The sequence below is a fragment of the Herpailurus yagouaroundi genome, unplaced genomic scaffold, assembly GCF_014898765.1.
Source record: "Herpailurus yagouaroundi ecotype Mexico unplaced genomic scaffold, PumYag 184, whole genome shotgun sequence".
Lineage (NCBI taxonomy): Eukaryota > Metazoa > Chordata > Mammalia > Carnivora > Felidae > Herpailurus > Herpailurus yagouaroundi.
The window spans coordinates 18138873-18153671 of record NW_024412415.1 but is presented as its reverse complement, the minus strand read 5'-3'; the positions used below and the strand labels follow the sequence as shown (position 1 = coordinate 18153671).

Here is a 14799-nt window from a genome sequence, read left to right as displayed (position 1 = left end):
CTACTGTTCCTTCAGTAATAGCACTACTTGTGACAGTACTTATGTTTTCGAAGAGAAAAAAGGGTGGCAGCAAAGAGTCATCTCTATTATCCTGACTCTTTTGCCTTTTGTACCCTTTGTCTAAAGGACTAACTCACAATATGGGTCATATAAGACAAGGATCATATGGGATGGGATGGCACAGGCCCATGGAACGTAGGATTGTCATCTCCAGATCACACAAAAATGGACAAATAAAGACATTCTCTGTGGTATGTTAAAAATGGGGCCCAGATCATAAAGTTCCCAGGGATTAGCTTGGTATTTCTCAAAATGTGCTCCCTGGGCCAGCAGCATCAGCATCACCTGGTGACTTGTTGGAGGTGCATATATGTGGATCTCACACCCCAGGGGTGTGAATCAGAAACCCCAAGGGTGAGGCCACACAGTCTGTTCTTTAGGTGATTCTGATGCACTTTAAGGTTTGGGAAGCACAGCATCAGACCTTAGTGTCCAAGTAAAGACATTCATATTTTCTCTTGTAGAAAGGAGCAATATGAATCTGATTACCAGGTGATGGGAGACTGGGGATAGGAAGTCTCATTCATTTTCACTTAAGAATAGATTACATCATGAAAAAAAGCATTATATATTCTATAGTAGAAAAAAAAAGACTATAAATTGTTTTACTGTAACATGTTGACAGGTTTGGTATGGTGCTACAAACCCAAGGTAGTTGCTCTGGAAGAAACAATAAAATATTTTGTCTTTGACACCCAGAACTGTCTCATTTCCACTGTCGTAAGGCCTTATGTGATGTGCTAAACAAGGCAGCATGGTGCTTTCAAATACCTGTCTGCTTTACTCTTTCCCAGCCAGTATCCTGAGACATTTGTATTTCAGTGTCAGAACGCTACTCTGGGCTGCCATTGCCATTGTTTGAGTGGCGTGTGCAGAGGGCAATGCTAACTGGTAGCATGGGGATGGCTGGTAGTATGTGAAAGTGTGGAGGGGGTAAAGGATGAGTGTGGCCATCTGGATGGCGGAAGGAAGATGTGACCCATCCCTTCCTCCCAACCTCCCAGGACTTCTGCCAGCAACTTCACAAGCCTGTCACACACATGTCAGTGAAGTTTGAAAAATATACTATTTGTTGTCATCAAAACACTGAATGGAGTTTTGTTAGTTTAAATGATATGGTAATTTCTTTTATTAGAAGTTGAAAGTCTAAGATTTCAACGCTCTTTCCATTCTGCTTTACAAAGGAAATAAGAGGATGCTACTTAGGATTTCAGGGTTCTATTCATCTGAACCTTCTGTGAGCAGGAGCACTGCTGGGAACAGGACCAGCCCAGGCCTCTGAAGGCTCTGTGGCACTCCCAGGTCAAAGCCCAGCGGCAGGAGCCCAGCCCTGTCTCTGGAACAGAGCCTACCCACTTCCTGCAGGCACACTCCAACTGCAGCCCTGGGCTCCCACCAGCCCGTGTCCCGTGTCCCCAGTCCTTAGCTAACCCCACCAGGCCCCAATTCATTGGAAATAACCTGACCAGCTGCACCCTCATACCTGCCTTTATATTTACCTGCGAACAAAACCTGGGCTCTAAGAGGACTGGACTAAACTCACCCCTTGGGGCTCAGTAATCCCTCCAGGCCTGTGAACACTCCCTAGGCAGGCCCGGAATAAATGTGACTCTGGAATTTGGTTTGATGAAGCAAACTACCATTCACCTTGCTAAATCCCTTTTGATGTCAGCTTTCTTAATTTGAAGAACAGAGTTCCCAGTAGAGCCTGGGAAGCCATTCACTAGGGTAACTCTTACAGTCTTTTCCAGCACAATTCTACCATCTTGGGCGAAGAGAGAATTCCAGTGTAAAGTTGAAGATAACAGCAATGAACTATTCTTTGTCTCTTCATACAGCGCCAAGAGCTTGAATCAGAAAACAAAAAACTGAAAAATGAGCTAAATGAGTTACGCAAGGCACTTAGTGAGAAAAGTGCCCCAGAGGTGACCGCTCCAGGTGCACCAGCCTACCGTGTCCTCATGGAGCAGCTGACCTCTGTGAGTGAGGAGCTCGATGTCCGCAAGGAGGAAGTCCTCATCTTGAGATCTCAGCTGGTGAGCCAGAAGGAGGCTATCCAACCCAAGGTAAGCATGAGCAAGTGACCAAAGTGGATGTCTGGGAACAAGCCTCTTTCTTTCTATCCTTTTCCTCCAGTTTATAATGAAGCAAACACTTAGGAGCATTTTTAGTCTAATTAGCATTTAGTCTAAAGGATATTGTCATTTTTTTAAAAATCTAAATGTTGCTTTAAAACTGTTGAAAATGCCAATTAAAGTGAGCAAAAAATAAATGAAATCCCAAATGATCTTCCAAGTTTCATTTCTCATAAGCAAAGGGCTTTTAAAATTAATCTTGAAGTAGTAATCTGGCCATGATAAATGTTGATCAGAAGTAAAATTTGGAGTGCCTGGCTGGCTCAGTCAGAAGAGCATGTGACTCTTGGTTTCAGGTTCGTGAGTTTAAGCCCCATGCTAGGTGTACAGATTACTTAAATGAATAAATAAGAAATAAGATTTTACTCTTTTTTTTAAGTACATAAATCCATAAATTGTCTTGCTGTGGGAAGGTATTAAATATGACTTTAAAATTACTTGTTGAAAATAGCCCTTTTAACTGGAAAGATAACATATAAAAGGCTTAGAAATGAGATCATTGAGTAGAAGTTCCATGGAGATGATTTCTGCTCACTTCAGGGAATTCTGTCTAATAGGGTGAGCTGTCCCAAACCGGGGGCTGGGCGGGGGGGGGGGGGGGGGGATGGGTGGCGGGTGAGAGGGGCTGCATGTAGTGATTCCACAGAAAGGACCCATGCCAGAGGGTATACATGGCCCTTCAAAGTCATTGCTGTGAAGCCTCAGGTAATTTGAGACCCAGTGCTGTCATGTGTTGGTGAAAGATGGGCCTTTTTGTCATTTGCCATCAGAGGGACTCTGGGTAATCATCTTAAAACCTAGCCTGTGTCCCTGCCCGTGTTCATGCAGCAAACAAAATGTTACCAAGAATTAGACAATCAAGTAATCCAGCTGCATGACATACCATATGATAAATTAACTGGAAGATCTCAGAGTAATGGTAGTTCTGCATGGTGGTTAAAATACTGACTCTGGCACATAACATTTGGGTTTAAGAAAGGCAGATTGTACCTGAGAGATCAACACTGATCCAGAAAATATCAAATTCTGAAAACAAGGTATTTGTGACTAAATAATTTGGGAGGGAAAAAACATCCCAGCCATAAATAGAGTTATATAAAGAAATGGGCTTTCTTATTTTACAACAAATCACAAACCATTCAGTCTGAAATGAGACGATCCTGGCAGGGGAATCTTTCCTTTGACCTGGCCCTATACGTCTCACCTTCTCTGTGTCAGTTTGGTTCCCATGACTACCTCTGTGGTTGGGCCTTGAGATACAAGCCTGTCTCTGCACACTAGCTGGAGCAGAGTCCAGAATCACAACTCCTCTCTCTAGTTCTTTGGTGACAAAGTGGTATTCTAACAAGAAACTTTAGCTAAAGTTAAGGGAAAGGAAAAGAAAAATGAACCAAGGGACATGAAAACAACCTAGCTAACAGAGCACATAGTTGTGGTATCACACATCCTCACTTACCCAGCTCAAAACTACTCTCTAGCCCCTAATGGGATGGCCCTGTCTCCAACTCTCAGGCCCCTGCTCTCCAATTCCTAGCCTACACATGGCAGCAGCTTCTTCTTTGTTTAGAAAAATGCCTGTGACACAGATAAAGACTTTTCAAACCCCTGGCTGTCGCACTCAGTTTCCAGTTGCAGAGACTCATTTCACAACTCCTTTGCAGGGCAGTAGTGAGTGACATCCAGTGAGCTAGGTGATAATCCAGCCCAGCCATGTCTAGTTTATCTGCTTCACCCCCAAGTATTCTGGGAGGCTTCACTTGGAAAAATGACCTCCTATCAGAGCATTACCATAACTCTCACAGACCTAGGATAAGAATTTCACCCCTATACATTAACAGGAGGGTCATTTTCTCACATACTCACAAATGCCCTACAATTAGGAAAACCAAAACAACTCAAATAGGATTTCAAGCAGTTTTTCCTGAGAAGTGAGAACTATCACATATGTATATGCTAATGTCCACCTCATGCCAGTTCCATGAATACTAATTTATTTACAGAGTTGGTTTTAGGAGAGACAACTCATGGGTTTATTTTACAGTTAGCTTTGCTCTGTTATGATGGTGTTCATTGATGGGGTTTATTTATGGAACTAAGGGCTTATTGTTTTCTCCATTTGTTCTTTGTGCTTGCTGGCTTGTGATTTTCAGGATGACAAGGTAATTACAAAATTTAAAAAAAAATTAATAAATACCTTATTTAACCCTAAGTTTTATTTCCCCAATATATGCAATTGATGCTTCTGGCCACCAAGTCTGTTTTGATATTTACAAATTAATTTTCTATTTGACCCTTACGTGTGTGAGAAGTCAGTGGAAAAATGATGTAGTAGGCTCTAGTCTGGACAACAGAGAGGTCTCCGTGGCTTCTAATTCAGAGTTGGCTCTCTGACTCACTGTAGTAGTTATGGTAGGCCATCCACAAGCATGGGGGCTTGGGATGGGAGTCCCGTAACTTGGAGCACACCTAAAAGCTCAGTGTGTCCTGCACTCTTGTCTCGAAGCTCTGGGTTTGTTGGCCAAGGGTGAGAAAGAGCCTCAGGAATGGAGTACAGCCTTCCTGGGAAGGGTAGGATTTTCCTACATGGTGCAACCATTTCTGAACTTCTGGTCACTGGCTTGAGGGGAGACAAACTTTGAGCAGTGAGTCAGGGATTTCCTAACACTTGTGTTCCAAGTCTGATCCCATGCCCCAACCACCACTTCTTAGCTAAGATGGACCAGCTAAGGGAAGGACTGGCTGCTTACTACCAGGAAAGCAGCCTATCAAGAAGTTTATCTTTCCTTTACATTAGTTAATAGGATCAAGTTACCTAATTTACTGAAAGTTCAAAACTACATCATATAGGTGTTCAGATATCAGAGAATACATGTGGCATCATTTAATATAGGGATTGGGTCTTTCAGAGTTGCTACTTAAATGTCAAAAATCTGAGTACAGCCCTTTGTAGAATAGAAAAATTTTCTTTCAGGGAAAGAGAAAAAAAGTTTTCTATGAAATATGTACTAAAATATTTAGAAATAATAGCTAAAGAAATGCTCTATGTGGTATTTATGGGAAAGATTTTTAAAATTCAGTAAAACATAAGCTCTTGTTAAAGCTCTTATCAGATTATGTTTGGTCTTCTCTGAGGATGCATTTATAAACTTACAAAAAAGACAGCATTAGGAGAAAAGTAGGATTTTTTGAAGTATGTTTCTTAGCAAGATCTGGTCTTGAACTTAGAACTGGTCTCTAAGATCATGGTATTCGAAATGTATTCTATTAAGTCCACTTCATTGTGAGACCTTGCTTTAGAGCAAACATTGACTAACAGATTGGACATATACTATTTAGACAAATAGGATGGTCCCCTGTGTTCTAAAGTGTATTATTCTCTAGAAGCCAAAGAACAATAGTTCTTAGTCTATTCTTGCCCTGATTTAGGAGAGACAGAGAGTAGCCAAGTAGAAGCAAGATGTGGAAATTACATTGGTTGTCAGACAGATTAGACTAAAAAGGAAAAATAAAAAAGGAATTAAAAATGTTGGCAGAAAAGTGCTTTTTATACAAAATCATTAGTAATGCTGACCTACTAGATATGTATTTCAAAAACTTATGTACCATACTATAATGTAACAGACGGAAAAAGAGTTAGTTGAATAACAGCAGATGGTAGATATTTACAGGGAGCTAAATCATTCCCATTTATATATATTTAAATATGTGAGAAAAAACTTCTAATTTTACTAAAGCATATCATCCACTTTTTTGTACTGAGCTTTTAAAATGGAAAGATGAGGTTTATGTCAAACTTTACAGTGTTTTACTGGGGCATTTATTTTATTATAACTAGATGGCAAGTAATAGAAAGAATAGTTTTGGTCTTTGTTCATTCAGTGTTGCTTGGTGTTTTTACCTAGTTATTGTTGTAATACTTTATGTATACTTGGAAATATATCTATATCTTTATATATTAAGTATCCATATACTTAATATATATATACATACTTTGAAATATATATATTTGTGTAATTATATAGCATTAGAACAATTATCAGGCAAGGACACTAAAGAGCTATTTAATGAAATATATATATATTTGTATACATATATATGTATATATATATACACACACACACACACACATATATATATTTTTACACATAATGTAAAATACACACAGCCCATCAGTGATTTTATTTACAGGACACTGGTGCTCTAGAATCTCACCACCTTTGTAGTAGAGCCATAGGGATTTTCAAGAGAGGGACTGAAGGTGTCTCTTGCTCTTAGCTGCCTGTGCCAGACCCTCCTCTGTAGTTGCACGGGGCCGGGCCTGGCACTCTGGTGGGACCAGCAGCTCTGGGGGAACACATAAATCCTCTCTTCTGGAGGAAAGAGCAATGTTGTGTGTGGTCTAAAGCTTTCGAGTTGACTGTTAATGTGGAAATGTGTCATTTCCCCCTTCAGAATACAATGACAGATTCCACAATACTTTTGGAAGATGTGCAAAAAATGAAAGATAAAGGTGAAATAGCACAAGCATACATTGGTTTGAAAGAAACAAACAGGTAAGCCCATTTTCTTTTTATTCATTTTGGTTTAATCATAGTCATGTGTATCTTTGTCTTTAAGCCAGTCTTTTGTACAGTAAGTCAGAGTGTTTATATAGACATCATCTGACCTTTACTAGACACCATCTGACCTTCAGAGGGAATTCAAGGTTTCTAATAAATTCCTCATTAAAATCTCAGTTACAATATTGAGGTAGCATTATTGATGAGAGAGGTCAAGGGGAATGAATGTTCTTTACATCAAGGGATGATATTTCTGTATTATTTAGGGTCTTAGCCTTGAGAGGAAAACCAATTGCTCACTGTTGGACTGTCTTGGGTAGTCACTTTCATATTTTGTTCAGGATGGTTGGTTATTTGTAAAGGCTTATAGGGGCAACTTTAGCTTTCAGTAATTGAAATTCAGAGTGGAGAGAAGTGAGGAAGTATCTGGAATCATATCAGTGTTGGCCATATCATTCTACAAGAGTACTTGGATGGGACCCTGATATTTAAGACCAAGTATTTGTCACATTTCCTAAGGTGTTTTGAGAAAATCCTGACTCTGATTTTATCTTATTTACCACAAACACAAGTGAAGTTATAGATAGCACTTAGCACCCAAGAGCTTTGGGTAGTCTGACTGAAGGTACAGGATTTGCACAGCCCTAAATGATGAAACTTTACTAAAGACTTCCCCTGTAGCTGAGATTATCACAGAGTGAAGTCTCATCTCTGCAATTCCTTCAGCCTTCCTACCACCCCCACTTCCCAACAGAGCCTCTTTGCTTTTGAACTCTGAACTTACAGGCTACATGCTTAAGAGAACATGTGATGATCATGGAGAAAGATGATTCTGGGGATTTGTGTTACAAGTGTGCAGTCTAAGTCTCCTGCTGTGTCATATCAGGGCTAGTATACAGAAATACTTTACAGACTAAAGAATATTGCCATACAAAATTTAAGGTACTATTCTTGTTTTATGGGTAAGAATGAAGAATGCTTAAGAAGTATTGGATTAAACTTAAATTTTAATTTATGAATAAAGTATAAGCATAACTTCTATGTAAGAATGTGTTAGTATAGAAAGAGCTATATTACACTGTCCACCCATCCACTCTGCTATTCAATCACCAGATATGTATTGCATGCCACTTTCATGTTAGGCCTTGTGTCACACACTGGGAATAGTAAGGAAGATAAATGTAGTTCTTGCTTTCACAGAGTTTGTAGGCTGTTGGGGAGACAGCCAAGACAATATGGACATCACTCCAATGACAGTCAAAGTTGTTGAAATGTTTTAAGTAGGAGAATGATATGATATTGGAATTTTAGAAAGCTAGCCCTGGCTTTTATGTTAGAGAACAGATTATAGTAGAAAGAGATTGAAGGCGTAAAGACTAGTTAGGAAGCTATTACTGTAATTAAATGACTGATTACAGTGACTTTGATGTGATTGGTGGCAGTTGAGATTGAAAGGGGACACTTTGAATGATACATAAGATACATAAGATGAAGTCAGTAAATCTTGTGGCTTGGATGTGCGGGTGAGGGATAGGGAATTATGGAGGGTGGCTGTCAAGTGTCTGCTTGGATACTTGGTTGGATGTGGTGATGATGCCATTTCATGATCCTGGGTCTGTAGTGTGGGGAAGTTCAGGGTGGAGATGACCAGCAGATTTATAAGTAATGAATTTAAGGAGCTAGGAAGACATCTAAGGAGAGAAATCCATAGGCAGTTGAAAATATAGATCTGGAATAGGAGAGGTATATAGACTGAGATACAAATTTTGAAGTCATCAACATATAATAATATAATTGCGACCATGAAAATGGATAAATTCTCCAAGGGGAGATGGTAAACAGAAGAGCATTCTCTGGCCTGTGCTTTATGTACACATCATATAAAGAGAAGTCTAGTAGGAAGAGTAAAAACCTGGACTCTGGAGTCAGATAGCCCTGGGCTCTGCTACTTGCCAGCTGTGTAACCTCCACAGGTATCTTATTTCTAAGACTCATTGTCTCCCTTTGCAGTGTCGCAAATGATACATGATGGGTTACTAGGAGAACTAAATGAAATCATACACGTGGAAGGATGTAGGACAGTGTCTGATGGCAAATACCCCAAAATATTATTTTTATACTCCAGGTAGAAAAAAACCTGTACTTGACTTTGTCATTATTATTTATTATTTATACATACTTTTATTAAAATGTGTCACATCTCTAAAAGAAAAGCAGTTTCTCCAGATCTTAACGTTAATTTTTGACACAAAAAATCTTTTTAAAAATCATGTCATAAAAGCTGAGAACTTTGGACATATACTTATTTATAAGTTACCCCTATAAGAATTTCTTAAGACAGTTTTAAAAATAGGAAAGCAGATTTTATTAAGTGAAAACCAGTTTCTACTTAGAAGACTTAAAGCTTCATTCATTTTGAAATGGATTGTGAAGATTGCCCCATGAAGACAGTAGCTGAAGTTTTTGTTCTATGTGTGTGTGATTGTCATGCTTGGTCTCTAATATAATATGTGACATATAAGATCACTTTGCTAGCTGAATAAAATGTTAAAAACAGAACCTCTTTCTCACCTTTTCATTCATTTCAGATTTTGCAGAAAAAGTGCTTCTCACTCCTTGATTGTATTTTGTTTTACTTTCTACCCATTGACATGTGATGTTATATGTTACCCATTTTTTAAAAAATTAACCAAAAATAATTTTTGTGATAATGTCTTAAAGTCATTTGTAATTAATAAAAAAAGTCTCATTGACTTAATTAAGTATTGGAATACCATGTGCTGCTCTTGTCCATCATCATCTCATGACCGTCCTGTATCCCTTTGTGTTTTGCATTGTTGTTCCTTTTGCATGGAAGATCACCTGCTATGGACTGCCATGAGTTGAATGAGGATGGAGAGCTGTGGCTGGTTTATGAAGGGTTAAAACAAGCCAACAGGTTATATTTGTCTCTTCAAAATGGAATGTTATTAATTTGTTGTTTCTCTTACTAACAGTGTCTTCCTGACTTTAACTTCTATGTTTCTTATACATTAATTGTCTTCCTGGGTAAATTTCAGCAAAACTTAGAACATTCAGCCAACACCTTCTTAAAAATCTTCTCCACTAAAGGATGCAATTAAAGCTGAAATGGATTGATAGTGAATATAGGAGTTGCGGGCCATAAGTGAAGGATCTTTCTTTCACACGCTAAAATTTGTGAATCTCCCAGTAGGAGTTGGGAAAAAAGACAAAACCTTTCAACTAGAGCCCAAATTACCGTGGGAGAGATTAATACCTATTACTTAGTGGTTTCTTGTTTGGAATAATGACTAATCGAAAGGACATAAGCACCTGTGGCATTGAGACTGTGCGGTCTTCTATATTAGTACCGTGCTGCCTAACAGCAGTGTTGAGTGCATAATTTGGCCTTCTATGTGATTCTTGTGAAATTCTGATATGTGAGACCACAAATCAGGGGGGGTCTCCTGCATTGCTGCAGTTCAAAATAATTACCTAAACTCAACACATTACATGTGTTTAGGGGAAAGCAAAATAAAATTGAAACAACAGCAGCTTTCTAACATAGACATTCATCTGCTCTAGGGATATTTGTATTTTTAAAATCTCATAAAAATACTACGTTAGTAATTACATTTTTAAAATACTTAACTTCTTTTTCAAGGAGTTCCTGCTTATTCTGCTTTGTTTGTTCTAACCACAAGCCATCATTATTAACTTTGTGGTGTTATTCAGATTCCTTTGAAATTTTATAATTACTAGATATTTTCAGTCTGTTGTTAACAATTTGCTTGCAATGGCATCACTAACTTTTGCCCAGCAGTTGATAACAAAGGGGATTAGGATAAAAGGACGTCATTTCTTTCTTTGTGTTAGTTAATTTGTAACCATAACTTGGTTCTGTGTTTGGAAAAGGGGTGGATGTAGGAGTGGGGGTGCATGGTAAATGAGGGGTGCTGATATTCTCACCACCAACACCCTGGTCTACTTACAGGCACAGCTGACTTGCATGCTTGCTCAGAGAAGCAGTAACCACTTTGTTCATCCTATTAACATCTCTGTTCTAAAACATGTCTTGTTAGGATTCTGTTATTGATATGGAAGTTTATGGGGAAGAGAGAAGATGACAAATTTAAAATGCATGTATATGAAGTTTTAGAACGATCTGCATTTGGGAAAATCTGTATATATTTCAGAGTCACACTCAAGCCTTTCTGTCCTTCAGAGATAAGAGTAGAAAGTAGAAATGAGACCCTGGACACACTCTCTGCCTGAAATTAGTAACACTGAAATTCTTAAAGGCATATTTAATTACATTGGAAGTTTGTAATCTTGCCCTCTGCAGTGTAGTTACTCTGTGACAAAGGTATTGTCTTTGCCAACTCAAATGCTAGTTTGTAAATGTTGTAAACCAGATTAAAGCTGTGTCTTTTAAATTGATTATTTTAGTCATCATTTCTTATAAACTTTTCAAAAGAGCTTAAACTTTTCTATTTGTTAGAGCCTTTGAAGATGATATATTTGTAGCAGGGTCCACAATTCAGAAAGACACAAATATGAGAGCGCTTGTTTCCGGTGCTGGCCCTTGTTTGAGCTTCTTGACTTTAATGAAATCAGAAGTTACACAAACTCTTCCTGCCCTTGCAAGTGAGCACAAAGTGTCACACCCACCGAGCAGAGACTCAGGTGTCCTCTCCCTTTTCACCCTGTGTGGCTTCTCCTCAGGCTCCTGGAATCCCAGCTCCAGTCACAGAAGAGGAGCCACGAGAATGAGGCTGAAGCCCTGCGTGGAGAGATCCAGAGCCTGAAGGAGGAGAACAACCGGCAGCAGCAGCTGCTGGCCCAGAACCTGCAGCTGCCCCCGGAGGCCCGCATCGAGGCCAGCCTGCAACACGAGATCACCAGGTTGACCAACGAAAATTTGGTAAGGAGAGGCGCCCAGGTCCGTGCATTCCTTAGTAGGCAGTGCCTGGCCCTCCAGCACGGTCCTAGTTGTTTTTTGATCAAACACATCCTTTTTGACTGGGAGAGACTCACTGCCTCACACATGATACCCTCTTTCTCTAGCAGAGATGGAGTAAGGAAAATGTGATTGTGTTGGTAGAAATGAAAAAGGCACGTGCACAGGTTGTGTTTCGGACAGAAGGCTCTGGCGTGTCTGAGCATTCTTAGACCTAGCTTGGAGGGTCTGGGAGATATCCCCTGACTGTGTGCTGGGCTTTTGCTATCCTTGAGAACTCAGGTGACCTCCTTTCTCCACTTCAGCTTCAGACCCTGCCATTATAAGGAGGTTGTTACGTGGTTGTCACAGTAGAGACCAGGAACAAGCTCTTTTGACCTTTGGTCCCTAGGCAGCCACGAAGGCCATTCCTGCCTCCATCTCTAGCAGACAGGTGGGGTTGGAGTGACGGTCAGGAAAGGTGGTTGGCAGAACGAAGCAGGGGCTTTTGGTGGACATTGGATAGCGTCAGCATACCTGACCCCAGGTCAGGGTGCAGGGACATCAGGATTCAAGTTTGTACATTTTTTATTCTAACAGAAGTGCAATGAATATTTTTTTTTTCTCTTGCCAGATTCTGAGTGCTGGCACAGAGTCCAAGTTATTTCTTATTCCTTTTCTTTCCTCTTTCCTTCTTTTACAGGAAATATTTTCTAAAATATTTCTGTCACAAAATAACTTATTACAGATTTTTTAAACCTACTTAAGTTTAATAAATATATTTATTAAATTAAAAGTCATTGAAAAGTTATAGCTCCAAATTTCTACATAAAATCTATATTGTCGTGTCAGCCTAGTTTTGAGAAAAGCTATTAAGACTTGGTAGTGACCAGTCTTTTTTGTTGTTGTTCAGGGTTTAATGACCTTTAATAAAAATAGTTTGGATTTTCTCTGCAGATTTAACAGTCTGAATTACCACTCCGAAACTCCATTAGTGATCATTTATGTTACAAATAGTTTTCTAGTGTCATCTATTCACCCACCTTTTATTAAATTAGACACAAAACCTAAAAGTATTCTTCTCACTGTCTGTCCCTCTGAGGATAGCTTGCTGCATGAGGCTCTGTTGTGGGAATGGGAGAGGCAAGTGACAGCAGGTGTTGGACTCTTTCCAGAGTGACTGAAATATTACTAATTCGTGGGAGAAAGTATTCTGAATCATGGAATATTTTTAAAATGTCATTTTATTACTCTCAAGTGTATTGTTGCTTAAATTGAACTAACAGTGCTTGAATGCTTAAGTATTGATAAATATGCTAAATTATAATGATTCATCAGTGTATAAATGCTGTGCTTGTGAATGATTATCTTAAAATACAAGGTGAAACCGTGAAATCAAGATACTTCTGGATGGCACGTTCCCAGAGTCTTTTTTTTTTTTTTTTTTTTTTTTGCTAAGTTGATTCACCATTTTTTTTGCAAGCTTGTCTGCAGGATGAATTTTCTTGGCAGTTTTTCACAGCTAATAGAAAAGTAAATCAAGCTTTCAAATTCTAAGGGGAAGAGACTAGTTAATGAGTTTCTCTGAGTTTTAGAAAAGCCTCCTCAAGTCAGCTGCTTCTCATACCTCACTCTGGAGAATGGTTTCAAACTTAAGTGTAGGGAATAATGCACTTTTCAAAACCATTATACAGTTTCTCATTCGTAATTGTGCATTTCTTTAGGAAACACTTGAGCAGAATAGTAAAGCAGCAGTGAGATCTAGGCTTAGTGTTCTTAGAAACCCTACCCTGTGTAACCCTCTTACCCACCTGCCTCCCAACACAAACACAAAGATGGCCTTTCTCCCTCCTCTTGGAAGCATACTCCACAGGCCTTCCCCATGCTGCCTTTCAGGGAAGGAGGGCACGCAGCTTCTCACCAGCCTTTACAACTTCAGACAAGAGTGCCACCTTGCCGTGATTCTCGCTTTCACTTCATTTGCCTTCTTGCCCTTGTCACTACTGCTGACGGCGGAAAAAAAAAAATAGAGCAACTCGTGAGCAGGTCTGAGGAGTGAAATAACAGCTTTATCTGAGGAATAATCGCCACTGCTCTATTTACCTGCTAAATGATGATGCCTGAGCTGTGTCCTCTGAGCACGTGAAATGATGTTGCCTGTGTCCTCTGAGCATGTGAAAATATATGTGTATGTGTGTATATATATATATATATATATATATATGCATGCATATATATATATATAATTAGAATCATCTATACTGGAAAGATCAGAAGGCAATGGCAGAGCCTTTCAAGAATATATACTTTAATTATTTGGGTTTTAAAAATATTTTTAAATTGATTTTGCTGAGAAGTTGAATTCCCCTCAAAGACACACAGAAAAACAAATATCCATTGTGCCTGTTTTTTCAGTATTTTGAGGAATTATATGCAGATGACCCTAAGAAGTATCAATCATATCGGATTTCACTTTACAAGCGGATGATTGTATGTAAATTCGGAGTGCATTTCTGTTGTCTCCTTTGCTACTTGTAGCCTCTATTATTGAACAGCACACTGCTGCCCGCCCCTCCTCAGGAATCTCTTCAAAAACCTTCACGAAACCTGTTTCTTTCCACAGCTGTCTCGTAGCCAGTGGTGTCACCTCTATCAGTGTCTTGCGTCCATTGTCACGTTGGATTTGTTATTAACACTAGGCTTACAGTGTGATGGAAGCAAAATGTGATTTGAAAGATAACGTACAATCCAGGAAACACAAATGAACACTTTGAAATGTTAGCACCTGTTCCCTTTGACTCAGTGGTCTACTATCTAAATCTGTGCTGTCTTAAACTGCAAAGGGAATGAGTATTTGTGTTTGTAAATACTTTTCTTCACCATAACCTGAATAATAACCACGGATATCACTGAGTGACTTCTCCCCTAAGCTTCAAGTCTGCTGTTACCCATTTTCTTCTTACTTATTGATCTCTTAACTATGCCTGTGATCTGAGAATTCTGGATTAATTAGCCAGTCATCACAGACTTTTTTACCCCTTCCCCTTGAATGCACTGTGTTTCTTTTCTTTTCTTTTCTTTTCTTTTCTTTTCTTTTCTTTTCTTT

At 39.1% G+C, this 14799-nt stretch overlaps 1 protein-coding gene across 1 annotated transcript in view; it reads left to right on the top strand.

Moving 5' to 3' along the window:
- MYO5A (myosin VA) overlaps positions 1-14799 on the top strand; it is a 132541-nt gene that overhangs the window by 98192 nt on the left and 19550 nt on the right. The window contains exons 30-35 of the mRNA XM_040493375.1: positions 1899-2126; positions 4346-4354; positions 6648-6748; positions 9612-9692; positions 11480-11678; positions 14109-14183. Of these exons, the coding sequence (XP_040349309.1) occupies positions 1899-2126; positions 4346-4354; positions 6648-6748; positions 9612-9692; positions 11480-11678; positions 14109-14183 (693 nt within the window). The remainder of the gene's footprint in view (positions 1-1898; positions 2127-4345; positions 4355-6647; positions 6749-9611; positions 9693-11479; positions 11679-14108; positions 14184-14799) is intronic.